Source organism: Furipterus horrens, unplaced genomic scaffold (assembly GCF_987537825.1).
Source record: "Furipterus horrens unplaced genomic scaffold, mFurHor1.1.pri manual_scaffold_3, whole genome shotgun sequence".
Taxonomy (NCBI): domain Eukaryota; kingdom Metazoa; phylum Chordata; class Mammalia; order Chiroptera; family Furipteridae; genus Furipterus; species Furipterus horrens.
In genome coordinates, this window is record NW_028327173.1 from 139,181,028 (window position 1) to 139,205,369 (window position 24,342).

At 43.5% G+C, this 24,342-nt stretch overlaps 1 protein-coding gene across 2 annotated transcripts in view; it reads right to left on the bottom strand.

The window, feature by feature from the left end:
- Positions 1-18,068: 18,068 nt before the first annotated feature.
- Positions 18,069-24,342, bottom strand: part of LOC150016145 (non-secretory ribonuclease-like) — a 36,797-nt gene continuing 30,523 nt past the window's right edge. Inside the window, exons 2-3 of one of the 2 annotated variants that reach the window (XM_090270352.1) lie at positions 18,935-19,041; positions 18,069-18,714 (exon numbers count right to left, since the gene is read on the bottom strand). In XM_090270352.1, the coding sequence (XP_090126478.1) occupies positions 18,245-18,709 (465 nt within the window). In that variant the 5' untranslated portion in view covers positions 18,710-18,714; positions 18,935-19,041 and the 3' untranslated portion in view covers positions 18,069-18,244. Of the gene's footprint in view, positions 18,715-18,934; positions 19,077-24,342 lie in introns of both variants that reach the window. The other variant, XM_090270351.1, reaches the window with a different exon arrangement.

Sequence of the window (24,342 nt, forward strand, 5' to 3'; positions counted from 1 at the left end):
TACAGAAGTAGGAGAAGTGCATGGAAAAGAGGCAAGTGTTGAGCAAGTGGCACTGTGCCCTCTCCGACCCCTCCCCCACATACAGCACCACAACGTGGTGAAACAAGTCACCCTGTACTGATGAATACCTAAGACTCCACCCCCTTACAATGTAGGAGGAGCAACAGCTCTACCTAAGACACAGAGGCAAACAAACACAGGAGCTTGTGAAAATGAGGAGACAGAGAAGTATGGCCCAAAAGGGGGAATAGATCAAGGTTCCAGTGGGAGAACTAAGCGATGAGGAGACAGCCAACCTAACAGACATAGAGTTCAAAACACTGGTGACAAAGATGTTCACAGGCTTGGCAGATATACTTAAGTATGGCAGATGCATAAGGGAAGAAGTGAAGGTAATGCTAAAGGAAACGAAGGAAAATTCACACAAAACCAATGGTGAAGGGAAGGACACCGGGGTTCAAATCAATGACTTGGAACACAAGGAAGAAATGAACAGTCAACCAGTATAGAATGAGGAAACAAAAATTGGAAAAAATGAGGAGAGGCTTAGGAACCTCTGGGACAACTTTAAACATGCCAACATCCAAACCATAGGGGTGCCAGAAGGAGAAGAGGAAGAGCAAGAAATTGAAAGCTTATGTGAAAAAATAATAAAGGAAATCTCCCCAAATTTGGTGAAGGAAATAGACATACAAGTCCAAGAAGCACAGAGAGTCCCAAACAAGCTAGACCCAAAAGAACCACAACAAGACACATAATCATTAAAATGCCAAAGTTTCAAGATCCAGAGAGAATCTTAAAAGCAGCAAGTGAAAAGTAGAGAGTTACCTACAAAAGGGTGCCTGTAATACTACTAGTTGATTTCTCAAAAGAAAGTCTGCAGGCCAGAAGGGGCTGGCAAGAAGTATTCAAGGTGATAAAAAGCAAGGACTTACAACTAAGATTACTCTATCCAGCAAAGCTATCATTGAGAATGGAAGGGCAGATAAAGTGCTTCCCAGACAAGGTAAAGCTAAAGGAGTTCATCATCACCAAGCTATTATTATATGAAATGTAAAAGAGACTTACTTAAGAATAAGGTCAAAATTATGAACATTAAAATGACAACAAACTCACAACTATCAACAACTGAATCTAAGAACTAAAAACAAAATCCAACTAAGCAAACAGAATAGGAATAGAATCATAGGTATGTGGATAATTTGGAGGGTTATCGGCTGGGAGAGGGAAGGGGGAAGAATGGGGAAATGGTGCAGGGATTAAGAAGCATAATTGGTTGGTACAAAATAGACAGGGGGAAATTAAGAATAATATGGGAAAGGGTGAAGCCTAAGAACGTATATGCATGACCCACGGACATGAACTAAGTAGGGTGGGATTGCTGGAGGGAAGGGGGGTACTGGGCAGAGGGGAGCAAAAAAATAATTGGGACTACTGTAATAACATAATCAATAAAATATACTTAAAAAAATAAAGAAGTAATGTCTTAAGTCTTCCAGTTTATGTTTTTGACCTTACAATATTTTCCAAATTCTTCCATGCAAATGGTCTACTTTTATCATACTCTAGCCCACTTTCTGGTGGGCACAGTCCTGACTTGGATACCTGGCCCAACTAACTTCTCATCTCTATGTGACTTCCTCTGATTTCTCACTGGTCTCAACGGTTGCCCAGGAGGAAGGAAGGGAGTGTACACTGAGTCTCACAGACAGAGCAGACACAGTCAATTTGGGTAGACATTGAATAGCTACTACAACCCCAATGCAGGATGAGTCACTGTGAATTTGAAGATGAAGGCAGGATGACTCCTACTGTGACAGAACAACAATGACAAAATCCCAGACAGGTCATGTTTGAAGTTATTATTCCTATGTTATATATGCTGCCATCTGAGGCAAAATTTTAATGTCTTCCCCTCTCCTATTCTCGGATCACAGACACGGTGTCAAATGTGTCTGGATGGTTAATGATGATACAACTCTTGAGATCCAACTATTACCTTGTACAAACTTTCTACCACACACATGTCATTAAATACAGTGCAAGCTCATATTTAGGATTGTAGTTAATGGGCTATTGCCTGATTGAGGCAGTCTGTCCCCAACGCCCTGGCTTGGTGGAAACTCCCTGGCCAGCAGAGGTTTCAGGATCGCAAATGAGACGGAACAAAACTACCCAGACACTGTCTTTTTTCTGGGAGCAGGAGAGGTGGCAAATCTCTCTAGCAGAGAAGAACACCGAATGTACCCTCTTAGTCCCTTTTATTGAGGAGGGTATTCAGGAGCTACAAGGTCAGGATTCATAAATCATCAACTAGCTTCAGACGTTTGGGTTACAGTTGACAACTACTGATTACAGATAACAATGTAAGAAACACAGTGACCATTCTGAGTCAGGGTCTGTTAAACATCCTGACTTCATACGGACACCAGGGGCAAGGCCTCATACATTTTTGCTACACATTGTTTAAAGTTAACTAAAAGATAAGAAAAACAGAGAAAGCTTCAAAGCATAATATGCATTCTTTAAATCCATTTCCCATGGGAATGTTCTGAGTGACCTTCGAGTCATGCCTACCTCTGGTCGTCCCAGTGTTCCAGTCAAGTCTTACAAGGCTCTCAGGAGCCTGGCTCGTGGCTTGGGCTACAATTCTCGAAACCACATAGAATGGTCTCCTATACATGATCTTATCTATATAAATGGAAGTTTTCAAGAAAAATGTCAATGGGATAAATTCCAAATCACCCACCAGCTGCCTGTGGAAACACAGTGGTTCATTCTATTTTTCAGTTTCTGAACTCTGAAATGATTGTTTTGGATTAAATATCCTTTCAGCTCAGACACTTTGCAATGCTATGAATCTGGACTAAGGAATGTCTCCTTCCTGTCTGTGTATATGTATGTGTGTTTTTCTTCAGCTTTCAGTGCTGTATTTAGCCTAGTAGACAAACAGGAGGGCAAAGTTCCTCAAATCTTAAAAGAAATTATGGAAATCTTTTATATACAGTACACAGTCCAGAGCACAGAAAATTTAGTTTTGTCTCATTGGGTTATTTAAAGTCAATTCCTAAACCAAAAGCCAGTCATCTATATTAATAACTTACATGTTTATATATTAGACACTAAGTCACTCTTCCTCCAACATGTTAGTAGTGAATATCATTGTAAAATTCATCAATAATTTAATATTTTCCATCAAGTCACTTGGGAAGCTTTCACACAATGAATTCTTGGGCTCCACCCAGATATACTGTCGTAGAATGTCTCCAGAAGAGCTCAGGATTCATCCTTTTCACATCCTTCCTCAAGTCATTCTGATACAGTCTGTTCACAGTCTAGAATTTGGGACCTACTTTGAGCTGAGCCTAACTGTAGAAGTCATGTTGAACATAAAAACTGTGCTAGTGTTGGGGCTCCAAAGCATAGGAAGCAGGGATACAATATGCTTTGGCAACTAACACAATGCCAGCTTACACACCTTTGATCCAGCATCTATCTATGCCCTGATATTAGGCTTCTGTTTACATAATTAACTGACACCCATGTGTACACGACTGAATATGAAGGGCTAGGCTGAGGCCCACTATGTTAAATGAAATCACTCAGACTCATTGCTGTATCCATAGAGCCTACAACAGTGGCTGACACTGAGCAGATGCTTTATAAACTGTGCTGGATGAATGATTGAAGGGACATTCAACTCCTCAGATAGATAAAGAGTTGAGGGAAGAGGTTTGATCAATAAAAAACATTGCTGTTAAACTGTGCCATTAGATGACATGAAGATGTAACTGAGAATCCATGGAGGAAAAGGAGTGTCAAACAAGCATCAGCATATGATGAGAATGAAACTGTTGGAATAGAAAGAGGAGAGAACACTAAAGGAGTTCAGTGCATGTGGTCCATTTCACAGGTCATGTAACTGGTTCTGAGGTCTGCCCTTGACCCAGAGATATTTGCTATGAAAGGTAAAAAAAAGGGCAGAGTCTTTTTCTGCTAGACTTACCTCTGGGAGAGTATAAGTTTTTGACTTTGTATGGTCACTTTCCAAATATAGGAGAGACATCTGCTTGAAGAGTAAACCAAGACAGAGGAAAGAGGGAAATGGAGAAAGATCAACAGGGTAGAGTTTTCATCATCTGAGTTCTGATAAGCTGCTCATTAGGCCATAACAATCCTTTATTGCCTAGGACAGTTTAACTGTACCTTAAGGTCCTTAGTCCATCAGACAGACCAAGAGAGGACATTATAAGAGGTACTCAAAAGCAACAAAATATTACAGTGAAATTAAGATTAGAAAATCATGTTTAATTTATTCATTTCCAAAGTACTAGCATTTTAAAGAAGAGCAGTCAACCTAGGTCTCCTTGATTAAATAACTTGTGAGCAAACTTAAATGGCTAAGGAATTTGCTGAACATATGTGGACTGAAGTGGGGCCAAGGAGGTCATCAGGCAGGAATGTACTGGTGTTTCAGGAAACAGTCAAGGCCAGGGAACTAGAAAAATGAGAGTAGAGGGAGAGTAGTAAGGGTTTAGTTTGGAAAGTCAATACTATAGGAGGATAGATCATATAAGGGCATAAAAACTTTTTATAACTTTAGCCTTTATTCAGAGGGAAAAGAAGACATTCTAAAGGGTTTGAGCAGAGTTACATGATACCAGTTATGTTTTAAAGAGATTATTCTGGCTGCCATACATGGTGAGGGGGGAAGCAGGCAGCACAGTGACAGTCCTTCATAGTAATCAGTGGGAGGTGATGGTGTTTCACAGTAGTTGATAGTAGTTGACCAGCAAGAGGTGGTCAGATTTGGGCTATGTGTAGAAGCTAGAAACAACAGACTTTCCCGGTCAATTATGTGGAGCAGTTAGAGAAAACAAGGAGTAAAAGATTACTTAAACAGGCCCCTATCCTGATGGGACTTACTATCTAGCACTTTAATAGATTCAAAAATCTCTGGGGAGCTTCTTAAAGTGCAGGTGTCAATTTAGTATACCAAGAGTTTGCATTTTAACAGCCTCCAGGAGGATACTGTTGATGCTGCTTTGAGAACCACACTCTGTATGCAAGGATGTAGGGATCAGCTTAAAAATAGTTTTTAAGGTGGATCCAAATGGCAGTGGGGTAGGTGGACATTTCACTCACCCCCTCCCTTGACCAAAACAAAATTACAATGAAGTTATAGAACAATAAACTTGAATAACCACTTGAAGACTATCTAAACAGAATATAAGCAAGGATTTATAGAAGAAGCCACATCGAGACTGATAGGAAGGGTGGAGATGAGAAAAGGGCTGGCCTTGCTCCCATGTGCCTTGGTTGAGAATCCAGATGTATATCTCAGCTGCAAGGCTCCCCCTCCTCAGAGGAGTGAGGGATCTCAGCCCCACACTGAGCACTCTAGTTGGGAGCACTAGAGCTGGGGAGAGCAGCACAAATGTCATCTGGCTGTAAAAATCAGCAAGGATTTAGTCTGCTACGTACAGACAGGAGCCTTCTAGAAACCCAGGCACCCTCTTCAAGAGCCAGGGCACCAAATCTTGTTTATGGCCATTCATTCCAGACTCCACAGAAAGAGGGTGGCTCTGAGTGAACTGGAGTCAAACAGGGAGAGATTCAGTTGTGTGGCCTTAGGTAAAGGGCTAGAGGGAAGCCACCATTGTCCCTGCACTGAGCCTTTTTCCCACACTAACCACAGACATGATCTTTTCTGGGTGGAACACTCTCATGATAGGGTGTCAGCCTGGGGGAGTGCACTAGCCCCACCTTCCTGACTTTTGGTGGCTCCACCTTGCTGAGCTCAGGCTCTGTGAGGTCAGCTGGCTGCAGCCTACCTGGACTTGTGCTACAGACATTCTTGGAGGGCTCTTGAGAAATTACGGGTGGACTCAGAAACTGACAGGGGAGAGACTGAGTTGCGTAGCTTTGGGACAAAAGCCACTCACTCACTGAACCCCAAGTACCTGACAAAAGCCAGCCCCCCACAGGAGATCCACTAACCCCACCCTCTTAATGATCTGTGGTCCTGCTGAGCTGGCACTTCACAAAATGATTAGTTGTCTTTGGCCAGCCTGAGCCCATGGTGCAGACTTACTTGGAGGGCTCTTGAGTAGGTCCAGGTAAACTCAAGGGGTGTCGAAGACTGGAATGGGGAGCGGCTAAGTTGTGTGGTTCTAGGATTAGGACACTTTTTCCTCTCACACCTCATCAACTTCATTGTTCCAAAGCAGAGCCTTTACCTTCATGTGACCAAATCTTGGTCTTTTTTGGCCTGATGAACTTTGCTGGCCTGACCTTGATGACTCCCTGAGACCCCATTCCACCACAAATGTCTAGAAGACCCCGCTGGTGGTGGCTGGCTTTGGTTACCTTGAGAATTTTCTGAATGTCTTCAGACCCAGCACTGGCTCCAAGTTTGACTCTGTATCAATATTGTGAACACCACTTGTCCCTACATGGTGACCCCTGAGAACCTACCTCACGCAACTTGCATACCACTAGAGGATTTTTCAGTAGCTTAGCCTAACAGGCATTCAACTAGTAGGGGTAGATCTCAGAGTGCCTTGGGCCTTCTCTTGGCCTGCCCCTGGGCTTGGTGCTGGTGGAAGTTAGCACTGGTACACCATTGGCCCCTCTAATAAACAACCAGGCCCAGCAGAGGCAGCCACAAAATGCGGATCACTTTGTTGCTTGAAACAGGTACCTCAGGGCCAGTCAGAGGCAGCTCCTGACATTGACCTGTACTGGAGTATCTTCTAAGAGGGTCCAAACACAGCCAGTGGTGTGCTTCAGACCATATCAGAGCACTATAATTAGTTCAACCCGTGACAGGCACATTAGAAAAAAAGTCTCAGCAAGCACAAGACAATGCTGAGGCAAACTCTGGCATCAATCTTTGCTCAGTAGCTTGTACACAGTGGTCAGGGACAATCCTCATACTCAGCCAGTTTGAGGGTCAACCCCAGCCACAGACAGACCTACAGCAATCAAAACTCAACAACAACAGAAAGGATCATGTAACATGTGTAGAGGATGTTCCTAGAGCACTTAGCTCAGGTGATCAGGGAGACTGGGCCACTGAGCCCCATAAGACACCTACTCATAAGAGCACCATACCAGACTGGGAGACGTAGCAGATCTACACAATACACAGAAACATCCAAAATGGTGAGAAAAAGATATATTTCCCTACTGAAAGAACAAAAGGGCCTCAGAAAAAGAACTAAGTAAAATGGGGGAAAGCAACTTACCAGATACAAAGTTCAAAAAATGGTAAAAAGGATGATTTACAAACTTAGGAGAAAAATGGATGGATTCAGTGAGAACTTGAAAGAGATAGTAAATATAAAAAAGCACACAGAGATCATAAAAAAGAATCAGTCAGAAATGAAGAATATAATATCTAAAATGAAATATATACTAGAAGTAATCAAGAACAGGGTATATGAAGCTGAGGATCAAATGAATGCTTTGAAAGACAGGGTATGGGCAACTGCTCCTCGTGGTTTAGGGAATCGTAGACCCGGCCTGAGCATGACAAGCCACCAGCGTCCTGGCCGTGCTTGTCTCTAAGTCTCAACATAAGGCTGCAAGCAGAAATTAACTGTCAACCACTCAGAGGGTTGCCATGGGAATTAGATCAAAGAGTGCTTATTAAGCTCATTGTGCTTTAAAACTTGTTCTGCTTTCCTTATCAGTAATGTAGTGTAAGCTATCTTTAGCAGGGAGTATATGGAACCCTGCACCTGGTCTGAATGTTTTATAGACCTTGGCTCTAATCAGTCAGTGTGACTCCCAAAATAGTGTATGTTATCTGTTACTGTCAAATGCCTGAATACAATAGACGATTTATGAATTTTAACCTTGTATATCTCATATGTATTCTCCTCAATAAAAGACAGGAGGGATGAAGGTTTGGCTGCTGGTCTCCACTAGAGAGGCAGTCACCTTCCTTCCCCCAGACATAACAAAGTGTCTTGGGTAAAAGTTTATTCCACCATGGTCATGAAGCCTCTGCTGGACAGAGCAACTTCCAACTGAGCCTAGGGTGTGTGTGGCACCTCCACCATAACAAGGCATCAGAAAACAATCAGAGCAGCAAGAGAACAATAATTTTTAAATGAGGATAATTTAAGGGATGTCGAGGATGACATCAAGCACAACATCTATATTATAGGTATAACAGGCGTAAAAAAGAGTGAGCAAGAAATAAAAAAATCAGTGAAAAAAATATTAATGAAAAACTTTCCTAACTTGGTGAATGAAAAAAACACACAAGTCCCACAAGCACAGAGAGTGCTTAACAAGTTGAACCCCAAAGATCCACACTTAGACACATCATAATTAAAATGGAAAAGGTTAAAAAAAAAAAGAGAATCTTAAAAGCATCAAGAGAAAGGCCATTAGTTTCTCACAACAGAGTTCCTGTAAGACTGTCAGCTGATTTCTTAACAGGCACATTTCAGGTCAGAATGGAGTGGCACAAAATATTCAAAGCGATGAAAACTAAAGGCTTATAACCAAGACTACTCTACCCACCAAAGCTATTACTTAAAATTGAAGGAAAAATTAAGAGATATCCAAGGAGTTTGTCACCACCAAAGCAGTATTACAAGAAATGTTAAAAGGACTTCTTTTAGAAGAAAGAAAAAAAAAAGAAGGAACATAGTTATAGAGAATAAAATGAAAATATATATGAACTTATCAATAATCACTTTAAATATAAATGGGTTTATTGCCTCAAACAAAAGACTTAGGATAGTTGAATGAATAAGAAAACAAGACCCATATATAAGCTGTTTACAAGAGACCCACCTCAGAGCAAAAGACACAGAGACTGAGAATAAAAGGTTGGAAAAAGATGTGTTACACAAATGGAAATGAAATAAATGCTGAGGAAGCAATACAGGTTTAAAACTAAGGTTTACTAAGAGACAAAAAGACACACTCATCGTCATCATCATCATCGGCAGCCGTCCGTCTCGAGAGACGATGGCGTAGCTTCTTGAGAGTCTGTCTGCACCGCCGAGAATGGCTGTGCAGTCCGACTCGGGAGTGACAATCCCTGCCGCACTTGTTACAAGTGAAGGCAGATGGCTGTTGTTGCTGCTGTTGACGCTGCTTCCGCCTCAATCTTTTCTGGACCGCCTCCTCATTGCGCGCAGCCTCTGCACGTGACGTACCTTGCCTGACCGCGAGCCTCCAGGCTAGGCGGTCGTCTGCTTGAACTTCCCAAGTGTTGAGCTTGATGGAGCATTGTGTCATGTCCTTTTTGCAGATGTCTTTGAACCGCAGTTTTGGGCGCCCTGTCATCCTCTGGCCTTCTGCTAGCTCGCCGTAGAGGAGATCTTTGGGAATACGGCCTGCACCCATTCTTTTGACATGGCCGAGCCACCTGAGGCGTCTCTCGCTAAGAACTGCATGCAAACTGCTCATGTTGGCTCGCTTCAGCACCTCGGTGTTGGGGACCTTATCCTGCCAGGCGACATGCAGGACGCATCGCAGGCACCTCATGTGGAAGCTGTTGAGTTTCCTTTCGTGCCTTGCGTAGGTGGTCCACGTCTCGCTGCCATAGAGGAGAGTGCTGAGTACGCAGGCTTGGTAGATGCGCAGTCTGGTTTTCTCAGTGAGGCTGGATTTGTTCCACACTCGCCGGTTCAGTTTGGCCATAACTGTGGCTGCCCTAGCGATTCTCCGGTTGACCTCCAAGTCAACTGACAGAGAGCTCGAGATGGTGGACCCGAGGTAAGTGAAGTCGTTGACAACCTCCAGGGTGTATCCGTCGATGGTGATGCATGGGGGAGTCCCCGTGCCTTGAGCCATAACGTTCGTCTTCGTCAGGCTGATGGCTAGTTCGAACTCCTTGCATGCGTGGGAAAGGCAAGTGACTAGCTGCTGGAGTCCCTCTTCGGAGTGTGATGTCAAGGCTGCGTCGTCGGCGAAGAGCATCTCGCGGATGAGCACCTCTTTGACTTTGGTCTTGGCTCGTAGATGGGCCAGGTTGTAGAGCTTGCCATCGGATCTGGTGTGAATGAAGACACCCTCGCTGCAGTCCTTAAAGGCGTATTGGAGGAGCATGGAGAAGAAGATTCCGAACAGCGTAGGTGCAAGGACGCAGCCCTGCTTTACTCCGCTGCTGACTGGGAAGGCCTCAGAGGTTGCGCCGTTGTAGGACACTGTGCTGTGCATGTTGTTGTGAAAGGACATGACCACAGCAAGCAGATGTGGTGGACAGCCAATCTTCCGTAGCAAGCTGAAAAGTCCGCTTCGACTGACCAGATCAAACGCCTTCGTGAGGTCGATAAAGGCGAGGTAGAGTGGTTTATGCTGCTCGTGACACTTCTCCTGCAGCTGGCGTAGGGAGAAGATCATGTCCACTGTTGATCGGCCAGCTCTGAAGCCACACTGGGACTCTGGGTAGACGCGGGAAGCAAGGGTCTGCAGGCGGGCAAGAGCGACCCGGGCGAATACTTTGCCGACGACGCTGAGGAGAGAGATGCCCCGGTAGTTGTTGCAGTCGCTGCAGTCTCCTTTGTTCTTGTACATGGTGATAATGTTGGCGTCTCTCATATCCTGGGGGATGTAACCCTCCTTCCAGCAGAGACAGAGTAGATGGTGGAGCGGCTGTAGCAGGACTGGTTTCCCGCTCTTTAGGATTTCTGGAGGGATTCCGTCGCTTCCTGGTGCTTTCCCGCAAGCGAGGCGGTCGATGGCTTTGCCGAGCTCTGCCGCAGTAGGTGGGGTGTCTAGCTCCTCCATGACTGGTAGGTCTGGGATGGCGTTAAGAGCAGTGTCTGTTACGGTGTTCCTCGTTGCGTACAGCTCGAGGTAGTGCTCGGTCCACCGCCGCATTTGCTGTTCCTGGTCAGTGATGACCTCACCTGTCTTGGACTTAAGGGGGATGATCTTGGAGGGGATTGGGCCTGTTGCCTTCTTGATACCCTCATACATTCCTCGTGCGTTGCCTATATCGGCGGCTTCCTGGATGCTTCTGCACAGGTTTAGCCAATAGGTGTTGGCACAGTGGCGGGCGGTCTTCTGGACTTTGTTCCTGGCAGCCCGTAGAGCTTGAAGTGTACTGGGAGTGGGCGTGGCCTTGTAAGCCAGTAGGGCCTTCCTCTTAGCCTCGATCACGGGTTCCATTTCTTCCCAGTGAGCCTCGTACCAGTCAGCGTTCTTCCGCTCTTTCTTCCCGTAAGCAATAATGGCGGAGTTGTATATGGCGTCGCGGAGACGTGGCCAATTGGATTCGATAATGTCATCTGCCGCCATTCCCTCGCCGAGTGCATCTTCCATCCTGTTGATGAATTGCTGGGTCTTAACTGGGTTGCTGGCACAACTGGTGTTGATACATGGGCGACCCTTCATCTTGGAGTGGTGCAACCTCTTCGGCATTATGCGCACCTTGCTTACCGCGAGGGCATGGTCTGTGTCGCAGTCTGCACTGTGGTAGCTGCGGGTGAGGAGGGTGCTGCCAATATCCGTTCTTCTGGTGATGACGAGGTCAAGCTGGTGCCAGTGGCGGGAGCGGGGGTGCCTCCATGACACCTGGTGGATCTCTTTGCACTTGAAGAATGTGTTTGTCACGCACAGGCCATGGTGACACAAAAGCTCAAGCAGTCGCTGACCATTCTCATTGATCTTTCCTCTCCCAAAGTTTCCGAGGCAGGTGGGCCAGGCCATGTGGTCGGCTCCTACTTTTGCGTTGAAGTCTCCAAGGAGATAAAGAGCATTACTTCTGGGGATCTTGGATAACGCTTCATCCAGTGCATGGTAGAACTGTTCTTTCTCTTCAGTGGTGGCGCAGAGGGTTGGGGCATACGCGCTAAGAATGCTGACTGGGCCGAAAGTTGTTGACAATCGGAGGGTAAGTAATCTCTCTGTGCCTCCTGTGGGTGGCTCTATGGAGTTAACAAGCGTGTTCTTCACAGCGAACCCAACACCGTGCTGTCTTGGTTGGTCCGGAGACTTCCCTTGCCAGTAGAAGGTGTAGTTGGTTTCTCTGATAGTTCCGTTGTCGGCCAACCGGGTCTCCTGTAGAGCCGCAATGTCGATGTTTAGTCGTGCCAGTTCCCTGTCGATGACGGCGGTTTTCCTGGCACCATTGATCCACGGAAGGTCTGCAGTAAGTCCGGGACACATGGTCCTGATGTTCCAGCTAGCGAGGCGAAGAGCTGGAGGCTTCTTTCTTGTTGTTTGCTTGGAATTGCCTGGTGCGAGTGTTTTGTGGCCCACTTTTCAAGAGACGCCTCTCTGATCCCCACGCACCCAGTGGGGCAGGCGAGCCATGGCGAGACGGCACCTAATTGGCTGGGGGCTGCCCAGCTTGAGGCGGGCGGTAGCTGTCCAGTGAGGTGCGATGACCTCTCCCACCGTCAGAGGAGACCCCTGGCGCTCGTTTCCTTCGCCAATCGGATGAGCTTATAACCAGTAACTGTCTCCTCCCGTGTTGAGTCGACATCTTGCGATGACGCTGGAGTGTCCTCTCCAGTGAAGCTACAAAGCCTGGGCAGGGTGATATGGAGGGTCTGCTGTTGCCCATGCAGCAGACCCCCCCCCCCTCTTCGCAGCTGAAGGATCCAAGGGGAAAGACAGAGTCAATACAGCTTGGCTTCAGGTGTGCCGCAGGAGTTGCCGGTGTTGACTACAACGTCAAACCGCCTTAGGGACTCCGGCTCCGGATTTTCTGTTGGGGTTTACTCCCTTAGCCTTTCCCCTGAGGAGGTATGCCGCAAGGCAGCGGAGGTTTGGAGTCAGAGTTTCCCTTCTCCTTAGCCTTTCCCCTGAAGAGGTATGCCGCAAGGCAGCGGAGGTTTTTTGGAGTCAGAGTTTTCCTTCTCTGGTGTGCCCTGACTGGAAGATCAAACCAGCGACACTTAGCTCGCAGGCTGACGCTCAATCCACTGAGCCAAACCAGCCAGGGGGAAAAAAAGACACACTACATAATGGTAAAGGGATCAATTCAACAACATCTATGCACCCAATATAGAAGCACTTAAATACAGTATGTAAAGCAGATCTTTTTTTTTTTTTTATTGCATGAAGAAGAGAAACAGAGCTCTGTCCTCTTTTTAAAAAAAAATTAATTAACTAATTTGTTTGTTTGTTTTTAGAGATTGGGGAAAGGAGAAAGAGAGGGAAAGAAACATTACTGTGTGATTGCCTCTCACTCGTGCCCCCAACTGGGGACCCGACGTGAAACCTAGTCATGTGCCCTGACTGGGAATCGAACCAGCAACACTTGGTTTGCAGGCCGACATTCAATCCACTGAGCCACAGCAGCCAGGGTGTAAAGAAGATCTTGATGGACATAAAGTGAGAGATTGACAGTGATACAGACACAGTAGATGATTTTAACACCACATTGACATCAATGGGTAGAGCTTAGAGACAGAAAAATCAACTAGAAAACAGCAGTCTAAACTGCCACACTGAACCAGATGGCTTTAATTGATATTTTTAGAGAATTTCATTCCGAAGCAGCAATACGTAGATTTTTATTTTCAGTACGCATGGACCACTTTGGCCACAAAACAAGTCCCAATAAATTTAAGAAGACTGAAATCATATCAATCATCTTCTCCAAATACAATGGTATGATACTTAAAATCAATCAAGAGAAAATACTGAAAAGCACACAAAATCATCAAGGCTGAATAACATGTTACTAGACAATAAATGAAGTAATAATGAGAGCAAGATAGAAATAAAAAGATACTTTGAGACAAATAAAAATGAAAACACAACAACCCAAAATCACTATGGGACACAGAAAAAGCAGTCTTAAGAGGAAAATTCAAAGCATTATTGGTCTACCTCAAGAAATAAGAAAAATCTCAAATAATCAATCTAACTTTACCCTTAAAAGAACTAAAAAGAGAACAAACTACAAAGTGTGCAGAAAAAGGAAATAATAAAGTCAGAGTGGAAATAAATACTCTAAAAACTCAATATAAAAAAATCAAAAAAACAAAGTGCTTATTCTTTGGAAAGATAAACAAGACTGATAAACCTTTAACCAGGGTGATCAAGAAAATGAGAAAGGGGACTCAAATAAATGAAATCAGAAAAGAAAGAGAAGTAACAGTTGACACCACTGAAATACAATGGAGTATAAGAAAATATTATGAACAACAGTATGCCAAAAAATTGGGTAATCTGGAAGCAATGAATAAAATTCTAGAAATACACAATCTTCCAAAACTGAATCAAGAAGAAACAGAAAATCTGAACAGATCAATTACATCTAATGAAATAGAAGCAGTAATCAGAAAACTTCCATTAAACACAAGTCCTGGATGAAATGGCTTCACAGGTAAATTTTACTAAACATTCAAAGAAAAATTATCACTCATTCTCAAACTATTCCCAAAAATTTAAGATGAGGGAAGACTCCCAAGTTCAATTTATAAGGCCAGCATTATCCTGATTCAAAACCCAGATAAACACACTACAAAGATAGAAAATTATAAGTCAATATCCTGACGGTCATAGGTGCAAAAATTCTCAACCAAATATTAGCAAACCAAATTTGGTAATACATTAAAAAGATCACACCCTATGATAAAGTAACATTTATTCCTAAAGCAAGGTTGGTACAAATCAGTTAAGTGACACACCACATAAACAAAATGAAAGATAAATCTATTAATAGATGCAGAAAAAGCATTTGACAAAATCCAGCATCCATTTTTTATGAAAACTCTCAGCAAAGATGGAATAGAGGGAACATACCGTAGCATAAAAGAGGCTATATATGACAAACCCACAGCTAACATCATACTCGAACAGGAAATACTAAAAGCTATTCTTTCAAATCATGAACAAGAAAAAGATGTCTACTCTCACCATGTTCATTCAACACAGCACTGGAAGACCTCACCACAGCAATTAAACAAGAAATAAAAGCCATTCAAATTAGAAAGAAGGTAGTAAAACTCATTATTTGCAGATGACATAATACTGTATATAGAGAATGCTAAAGATTCCACCAAGAAACTACTAAAACTAAAATAAATTCAGTAAAGAAGCAGGATACAAAATAGAATTCAGAAACTGGTGTAATTTTATAAACCAATAATGAACTACCAGAAGGTGAACTGTTACCAGACAGGCGCTGGTCAGAAGCAGGTAAGCCTCAGTCTGGCCTGTAATGTGTGGGTTCTTGAGTTCGTGTAGGAAAGTTTTCATAACATGAGTCCTGGTGATTTTTAGAACACGTTTATTAAGGCTAGGTGCAGTGAAACAAAGGAAGGACTTAGGGTAGAAGTATCAGGAGAGAGAGAGCCTAGGCGGGGCAGCTGTGGCTTCCTAAAAAGTTATAGAAAATGAGTGAGCTAAGGCGGGGCTACTGTTAGCTCACCTGGAAGTCAGGGAAAAGGGAGCCTTGGAGATCAGATTGAGGTAAGCCCAGGTTGAGTTGCTGCTGCCCACAGCATCCCTGGCTGCAAGCCTCCTTGGGACAAGCAGTTCTTGGAATACTGACACGAACAATGACTTCTCAGGATAAGTGCATCCTGAAGATCTCTGATGTCTGTTGCTGAAGGTGGTGTGAGTCGAAAGTTGGTTTCCTCATCTCAGCACAGAACCCTACTTGCTCTGATTTGAATCATCCACCTGCCTGGGAGGGAAGAGCTCCCTCTGAGCTTTATGGCCTCCAGCTCTTTGTGACATTAGCCAAGTCCTCAGCTGCCTCATGGAGGGATGCAGAAGAGGAGGAACAGAGAGTTGGCAAGAGCCTGGGGAAGCCATGGCAAGGCAGGAGGAAGGACATGGGCCTGGGGAGGGGAATAGAAGCTTTAGAGTGAGAGAATGACCCTATGCTTTTGGGACAGGAAGACTCTTCTGTGTCCCTCGCCCTCCACCTCCAATCTGGCATTAAGGCCTGATGATTCTAACTTGAAAACATATGCTAAATCTGTACCCTCTTTTCTGCTCCCTTCGATTATACTTGTTTAAACCTAGGAATTTGGCCTTGATACTGGGAGCTCCTGACTGTTATTCTCAATTCTTCTCCTGTCTCCCCAACATCATGTTAAACACAAAAGCTGTTCTCACCTTTAGGTCACATTATTCAGGAATTTAACAAGCTCCATTTGGACCCCACTGGAAATGACTCTTTACCTGTGTCTGCACAGGTATGAAGCATCTGTACCTCATTAACCTCTATCACTAATGTCCATGCTTATAATGCTTTTGTTCTGCTAGTTTCACATTTATTCTTCTAACTTTCCCTGTCTAGATTCATGCCATTCCCTTGATCTTCTGTCTCTCTTTCTGTGGTGGGATGAGTCTCTCCATGGTCTCTGCATGACCAGCGGCTTCTCTTCATGCTCAGAATTTATTCCCCTATTGGGTCCTTTCTCATCCACTTTTCAGAATCACCTTTCTGAACACATGCAGACCTTCTGTATTGCATTGATCTCCATAATCTTTCTCCTGACACATCACCTGGGACTATAATTTTCTATGTTTATTCTCTTCCTGGTAAAATAGGCATCATAGGGGTAGGAATGTTTTTGTGCTCACTTACTGTCATCTCCACTTTAGAGCTATGTCTGGAACAGAGTGTTTGCCCAACAGTTATCTATCTGCTGGGTGAATAAATGAGTGAATGATAACTGTAAATGAGGATACGAGGGAGACCTTGGGCAATTGGGTGATTGATCTCTCTACTGTACAGTGTTAGAGATGCTGTGTCTACATCTGGGAAGAGACATATGATCTGGTAACTGAGGAGAGGACCGTGTACTGCATCTTATTTATGGGACATGTGGTTTCACCTCCTCCTGGTGATACTCCAGAGCTGTTGGAGGAATAAGCTTATTTCCTGCTACTTGTGGTTATCCGAGTATCAGTGAATTCTGTGGAGCACTGTCATTTCCCAAACGCTCTGTGCCTTTGCAATTCTTTGAATCAACAGACCCACCTGGAGGAGTACAACTTTGATGGCTTCTCCAGAGGAGTTACTCAAATGCAGCTAGTGTCTGAAGTACTACAGAGCAAGAATTACAGACCATGTGGAAGGCAGAAGAGTGAGAATTGCTACATACCTGGGGCTGGAAAGGAGCCGAGAACAGGATGTCAGAAACCCCAGAGGTAGAGGTGGAGATTTGATGACCTGCCACTTCAGCTCTAGCCTAAGTGAGGCACTCCAAAAAGACACCCCCAACCCACCATCACCCAAACAATCACCTGAATGCTGCTGCTGACCATGATTTGTAAGGTGCTTTTGCTTTCTATTCCTAATTTATTCCTGAGTGCAGCTTTGAGAAGGAAGCAGGTAGGGGATCTCAATAGCCAGCCCTTCTCTCGGTGGCTCCACAGTCCCCTAATGCTGGATCCTGGGCCCCTTCCTGACCTGAGTGTGAAGGAGCCACTGATTCCTCCTTGGGGACAGCAGAGGAGGCCAGAATGGGCAAGAGTGGCCTCATAACTGATGAGACATCTCAATGTTAGGCTTCCTCCCTGCCCTTCACCACCACGGGACCAGCTGGCCCCTTTTCCAGGACATAGAAATTGCCAGGAAAGACTTGCCCCTCTTCCCTAGGCAGTCCTGGAACCTGCCTGTGTACTACCTGATTGAGTGATCTCATTCCACATTTGATGCCCTCCCTGGACCCACCCCTAGAATAACCACTAATACCTGTAGAATTGATATACTCATTTACAGAAAAAATATCTCTGAGCTTAAAGTTTCCTTTTTTTTGCTTTTGGTCTCATCAAATATGGCTTTTTTTTACTTTCTTTTTTTGTTTTTACAACAGAAGTTTACATCTGTTATATAAAATTTATTAGTCATTAGTCAGATAAACAAAGATGTTTGTTTCCCGATACTCAACTGAGCCATTTACCTCATGGGATGGAAATACACAGATCAGTTGAAGTCCAGGTTTTCAACTCGACACACACACACACACACACACAAAACTCTGAGATGCTTTATTTTATAAGATTCATGCTATCCTCATGTCTTGCTGTTTCCCTCAAATCTCCTATTAGTGGAAGAAAAATAATTATCTGGACCAGACGTGCAGAAAGGCACAAACAGATACATGGAGACTTATAGGTAATTTTGTGAAGAAGTTTATTGCAGGTGCACAGAAGCTTCAGCTCAAGAGCTTAAAGGGGGTTGTGGGCTGGTGATAAGGACTGATGCTGATACCCAGGGTGGATGGCGGCATGGGACCATGACTGTGACTGCGGGGCTGATGCAGGAACTTTGCACAGAGTTCTGGCTTGGAGCTTAGTAGATTCTGTCAAAGTGAACTGGACGTCTTATATTGTTACAGGCAACACTGTAGTTCCTCCGTATGCTTGTTTGCTGATATTGGCACTGCATATATGGTAGTGCAGGTCCTGTGAGGTTGCAGTAGGTAAGATTCACTGCAGCTGAGCTTCTATAACAATTTCTATCACGTCCATTACGGCAGGTTATATTTCTGGTTCTACAGACCTGAACTACAGAACGAAGTGTTGTGTGGAGGAATGTATTTTCTCCTTTGCATGGTAACCCGAAACTAACAAAATTAAGGTGGTTAATCACCTGCATTGCAATGGTGCACTGATTGTTAGTCATATTTATGTGTTGAACTTCAAACCACTGAACTGGGGTTAGATTACCAGGTGGGACATGGAACGAGATGGTCATTCCCAAGAGCCCCAGCAGCAGAAGGAGACAAAGCCGGGAATCCTGCAGTGTTGGAGCCATGTTTCCTGTAAAAAGAGAAGAATATCCTGCATCCTTACCCCGTAGTGACAACCCTCTCATCGCTCATCCTACAGGGCTCCTGCTGTAACTGAGGTTCTATGTCCTTCCTCTTCAGCTCCCCTAAATCTGTCATGTGTCCTGGGTACTAACCTAAACTCAATCCTTCCCCAGTTTTTGTCCCATCGCTGGCCCTCCTGTCCCATGTCAGGGGGCTCATTGTCTTACCCAGTCTCTGTGCTGTAGCTGCTCTCGGAACAGATCCAGCTGGTCGTCCTTGGGTTCAGGGGCAGCTGGTGTCCCCTGTCCTGTGGACTGGAGATATAGAGCAGCCCCTGAGGGTGGGGCCAGCAGAAACAGGAGTCTGTGTCTAAGACATGAAGAAACTCAAAGATTGGCACATAGACCAGTTGTGCAACGAACCTCTTGTTTTATCGTTTTGCCGATCAACACGTATCCAAGGACAGCCGGCTGCTGCTTCCCGGGTTCAGCTCTAATTGCAGGTGTCCCATGCAGGCAGAGCTCTGCCAGTGGGTCTGGTGTCTGTTAACAGAACTCCACACTGGCTGCAGAATGACCTTCGATTTTATAACCGAACTTGGGGCAGACACCAAGGGACTGAAGTACAGAAAGACAAGCCTAGCTCCCAGAACAAATACAGCTGAGAGGGCTGTCTGCACAGGACAATCTGAGGCCCCCTCACTCGAGTGATCACCCTGGTTCCCTCTCAGCCAAACATTCTCTGTCTCTTCACCTCCCTGTGCTACCAGCTTGAGCTCTGAGTTTCTTGCTGTTTAAAATCCTGAAGGTACAGGGTAGCTTCTTACGTATCCTTGACATTTGTTTTTCTCTGCTCCCTTTGTAATGGATTCACTTTCACTTAACACTGGCTTGATTTTTGTCCACTTTCTGTGAAGTAGTGTAACTTGAAAACACCCAGGGAACAGTCATTGTGGAGAATCTGCCACAGAATAACCAGGTGGTGTCATTTAAAGACAGTTGTGCAGAGAAGGGACAGATATCCCAGTGGGACAGGCCTTATACTAAGAGATGTTGAATTTCTGGTCCAACTTTGGGTTAGAAAACTGAAATAGACCCTTTATGGTATCACATAACTACATCTTTTTTTAAATTTTATTTTATTTTTTTACTACCTTTCTGTATTCTTGTTGTTTGGAAACTTAATTATTTTATTCTTGATGTCCTTATGACAACATTGACACTTGCTGACCTGGTCAGGACCCAGGGCAGAGCTCATAGCACTCTGCCTTAAATCCTCTTCCCACTGAAATTCATTAATATCTTTTAATCACGAAGCAAGTTTTTTTAGTAAGTTTTTTTCTGAAAATCATTTTTATTGGTGACAAGGATGTATAAATGCATTAGGTGTAGTGTCACTGCCACATGTTGCTGACAGCAATTTGGGTGGAAATACCTGTACTTAAGTGTCTATATTATGAGGTAAAGCATATATTCCGTGGTCACCTGAGGTGTATATGGTCAAATACTTGTTCTGATAATCATATGAGTGGGGGGGAACTAAGAGGGGCCCCTTGTAATACAGCCTTCCCCTGCTAGGTGAGTGTTCTGAGAACCCATCTGTGTCAGTGTACCAGCTGTGACGTGACTTCAGTGAATTTTTTGGAAGACTCTTTCAACGTGATTGCCCATTTCATGATGGGTGACTTATAAGTGCACCTGCCCACCCTGCGCTGAGCACTCAGCACCTTTGACCAAAAATGGCAGGACCTCCATGCCCCACCCTTTCTCTTCACTCCATCTTGCCCCCAAGTGGCTTTTTCTTGTTTCCTCGGATGAAAAATATCTTCAAAGGGAAGCATTTTCTGATATGGAAGGAGTGAAACAATAAACAGCAGAAGCACTAAAAGGTGTCAAAATCCATGAGTTCAAAACTGTTTTGAGCAGTGACATAAACATCTTGATAGATGTATTGCATCAAAGGGAGAGTCAAGGTGACTGAAGTAAAAATGTAAAATATGTAAAAATAAATACACTATTTTTTAATAAATAAATTCTGTGTTATTTGGGTCCCCCTTGTATATAGTGTTACTTATAATATTGGCTTGTATGTTAACTTTTGAAATTGAGAGAGTTCACATAAAAATTTGTGTTTCTGTCTTATTTTTAAAGATCAGGAGATGTTGATCGGTTCACTGAGTTTCTATTATCACAAGGAATCCATCAGAGCTGAGGTAGCTACTTCCCCTGTGGAAGGGGGCAATTGTTCAGGGCTCTCCACTGATCCTACTACTCCTTGCTGAGTCACATGGTGTCTGTTCACTCAGCGATGGAACCTGCCTGGCTTCTGTAGACAATTGCTTATGACCTGTCTGCCTTGTCACAAGCATCCTGAGAAGCAACTCACATAATTCCCTGCCCAGTTTGCAACCATGCTTTCCTTTTAATAACTGTATTCAGAGCGCACCTTCTCAGATTTCTGAATGTTTCCTCTATACATTCTCAACTGCCCTTTTCTGCTCCCAGGACTAGTACAAATGATCTGATTTGATATTTAAGATCTTTTGCAGGGACTTCTTTATATAAAGCAAGATAAATATAAGCTGAGTTAATTTAAGTACACTGTAACTTTGGTGTAATTTTATCTTTTATAGACCAAAGCAACTATACATGGGCTCTTTTATTTCCTTTTTAAATAACACAGCCTCCCTTGCAGACTAACTTAGTGCACATTTCTCGACCTGATCCACATTTCCACCAAGAGGAACAGCCAGTATTATTAAGTAACTTGTTAAAATATAGGAACATTTTAAGATATTGTCCCAGGAAAAGACTTCTGAATTTGTGGTCAAAACCAGTGTTCACTACATTGGCCCCAGCATTTGTCAATGTCTTTTTAAGAAAGGGTCCACATACAAAAATGTGATGTTCATTGCCTGTGATTTCTTCAGCCTGGGGTACTCTTGCAATGTCTACCCTTAACCTGCTGATAAAGAGATGTTAACTGTCAATACCTTCTTGCACATGGCTTTTTAATGCAGGAACTGTGTAGGGGAACAGAAATGCACATTGCTAGCTGGTACCTCTTGAAAGAGTCTTGTAATAACACGATGCAGATTAGTTGAATTGCAGCAAATGAAGTGAGGTTTAACTAAGTGTAAGATCAAAAGCCATTTGGTGTGCTGGGCTCTCCCTGGTCTTTTGGGGTCATCGTGGTGGTCCCAGCCCTGCTTTTTTTTTTGTATAGCAGTGTTTACATATGTCCTTTGAAGACCATTGAACAAAAGCAGAACTTGACTTTTTTTTTTATCAAGTTTTGGGGATGGTATAGGAAAAGAATGAGCCTTTCTTCTTCTCTTGAACTAGAAGAAATTCTTCCCCATCCTGGAGAGGTGTGAAGGAGAATTCAGATGTAATTATGGGAAGGTGTGCCTGAAGAGGAATGATACAGTATTTTTAAAAAATTGTAAAGTTGCATTCAAGTGAAATTGATCCAATGCATATTGAGTACATGGAAGCATCAACTGAATTCTCAGGGCTCACAGGAAATTAATTAATTATATATGTGGGTGATATATTTGTAAAAAATGATTATATAAGTATTGTGGTACAGTGATAATGCATATAGATTTTGAATAGCCTTGTCCAGTTTTTAGCCCCAACTTTTTTTATCTGAGGTTTTTACTGATAAAAATAATACAGACATTACAGTTTTGTAGGGAAAATTTAATGTGGAATATATGCCTGTATGTAAAATATGTTGCATAGAACATAGCACATGGTAATAAAACTATCTTAATAAGGAATATCAACCTTATTCATCAAGGTGTCAATGTGGTATTTAGTGCTGCTGTAACCCCTTTATGATGTTTACAGTGAGCTAGAAGATGCTTGTTTGTTTTCCTTACTCCTCAAGGCACTAAAACTAAAACTCAGGTTTCCATCTCTTTTTGACCAAGTTCCACTTAGGTGAACTGCAACTCATAATGGCAATTCCCTATTTTTCAGGGAACTTTACCCAAAATGAAAGAAATCACCCTTTAACATCTTGTTTTACTCATGAAATCAGAGCAAAGAGAAATAGATAATCAGAAAAAAAACATCTTTCATCAGTTCAGTGGTAAATTTTAAGAGATGTTTTAGCAAACAATCAGAGCACCTCTTTGGAATAAGAATATAGTACCTTTGTGATTTACTTTCTCTTTCGTGTAGAATTTGATACATATGGCCAGATCATTGAACCCGGGCTTCATTTGTTTGTACTGTTTTTTCACCCCTTATTCTTTGTTAAAAACATTTTTCAAGGCAGTATTTTCAAATTACATCTCTGGGTATAGCTGTGGACAAATTATGAAATATGTACAGCAGATGGGGCATGATGTGATTGATAATGTTAGAAGGTATACAGATAAATACTTTAAACAGTTCATTGTCATGTGTCATGTGAGTAATTTACATATTAGTCTGTAATTTCACGTATTTTTTGCTTAGAACTGAGCTATGCAAAAGCATGAGGCAATAAAATGGATAATATTAACTAATAGGACAGGTGAAATGGAGCTTTGGTCAGGGATGCCTGATGAGTAGAAAACCCCGAGATAAACAGTTGGATTGGTCTAGGTCTACAATGTACTTTTCTGAATTTCTCAGTTTGTGTTAATCCACTTACTTCCCAATGATAGTTATTCTGGCCAATATTCTTAGTAAATGGTGCCTTTCTATCAGAGGTATCCGTGGCCTCTTACATTATGAAGGTATTTTCTTCCTTCAAAACCAGAATATTTTCCTGCATGGAGCATTATCCCTTGCTTTTTATCAGTCTCCTACTTTCCCTAAAACCCTGGCTGGTTTGGCTCAGTGAATTGAGCGTCGGCCTGTGAGCTAAGTGTCGCTGGTTCGATCTTCCAGTCAGGGCACATCAGAGAAGGAAAACTCTGACTCAAAAAAACCTCCACTGCCTTGCGGCATACCTCTTCAGGGGAAAGGCTAAGGGAATAAACCCCGACAGAAAATCCGGAGCCGGAGTCCCTAAGGCGGTTTGACGTTGTAGTCAACACCGGCAACTCCTGCGGCACACCTGAAGCCAAGCTGTATTGACTCCATCTTTCCCTTGGACCCTTCAGCTGCGAAGAGAGGGGGGGTCTGCTGCATGGGCAACAGCAGACCCTCCATATCACCCTGCCCAGGCTCTGTAGCTTCAGCTTCACTGGAGAGGACACTCCAGCGTCATCGCAAGATGTCAATTCAACACGGGAGGAGACAGATACCGTGTCACTCCCGAGTTGGACTGCACAGCCATTCTCGGCGGTGCAGACAGACTCTTAAGAAGCTACACCATCGTCTCTCGAGACGGACGGCTGCCGACGACGACTTTCCCTAAATTAGAACAGGCTTGGTTTTCTGTTAGAGAGCATGGGCTTATAAAAGAGAGTAGAGTCTGACTCACAGTTCTGCTATTCACCAACCATGTGACCTCAGACCAGTAGCTTGACTTTTTTTTCTCAAGGAAACAATAAAATTCTTTATGATACTGACATAATACATCTGATACTGGGTAACTGGATTCTGAGTACAGATACAAGTCTATAGGATCCTGTAAAAGTGGAGGAGAGGGTTACCTATAGAACAGTATTGTTGTGAGGCATAATGTAAATGTC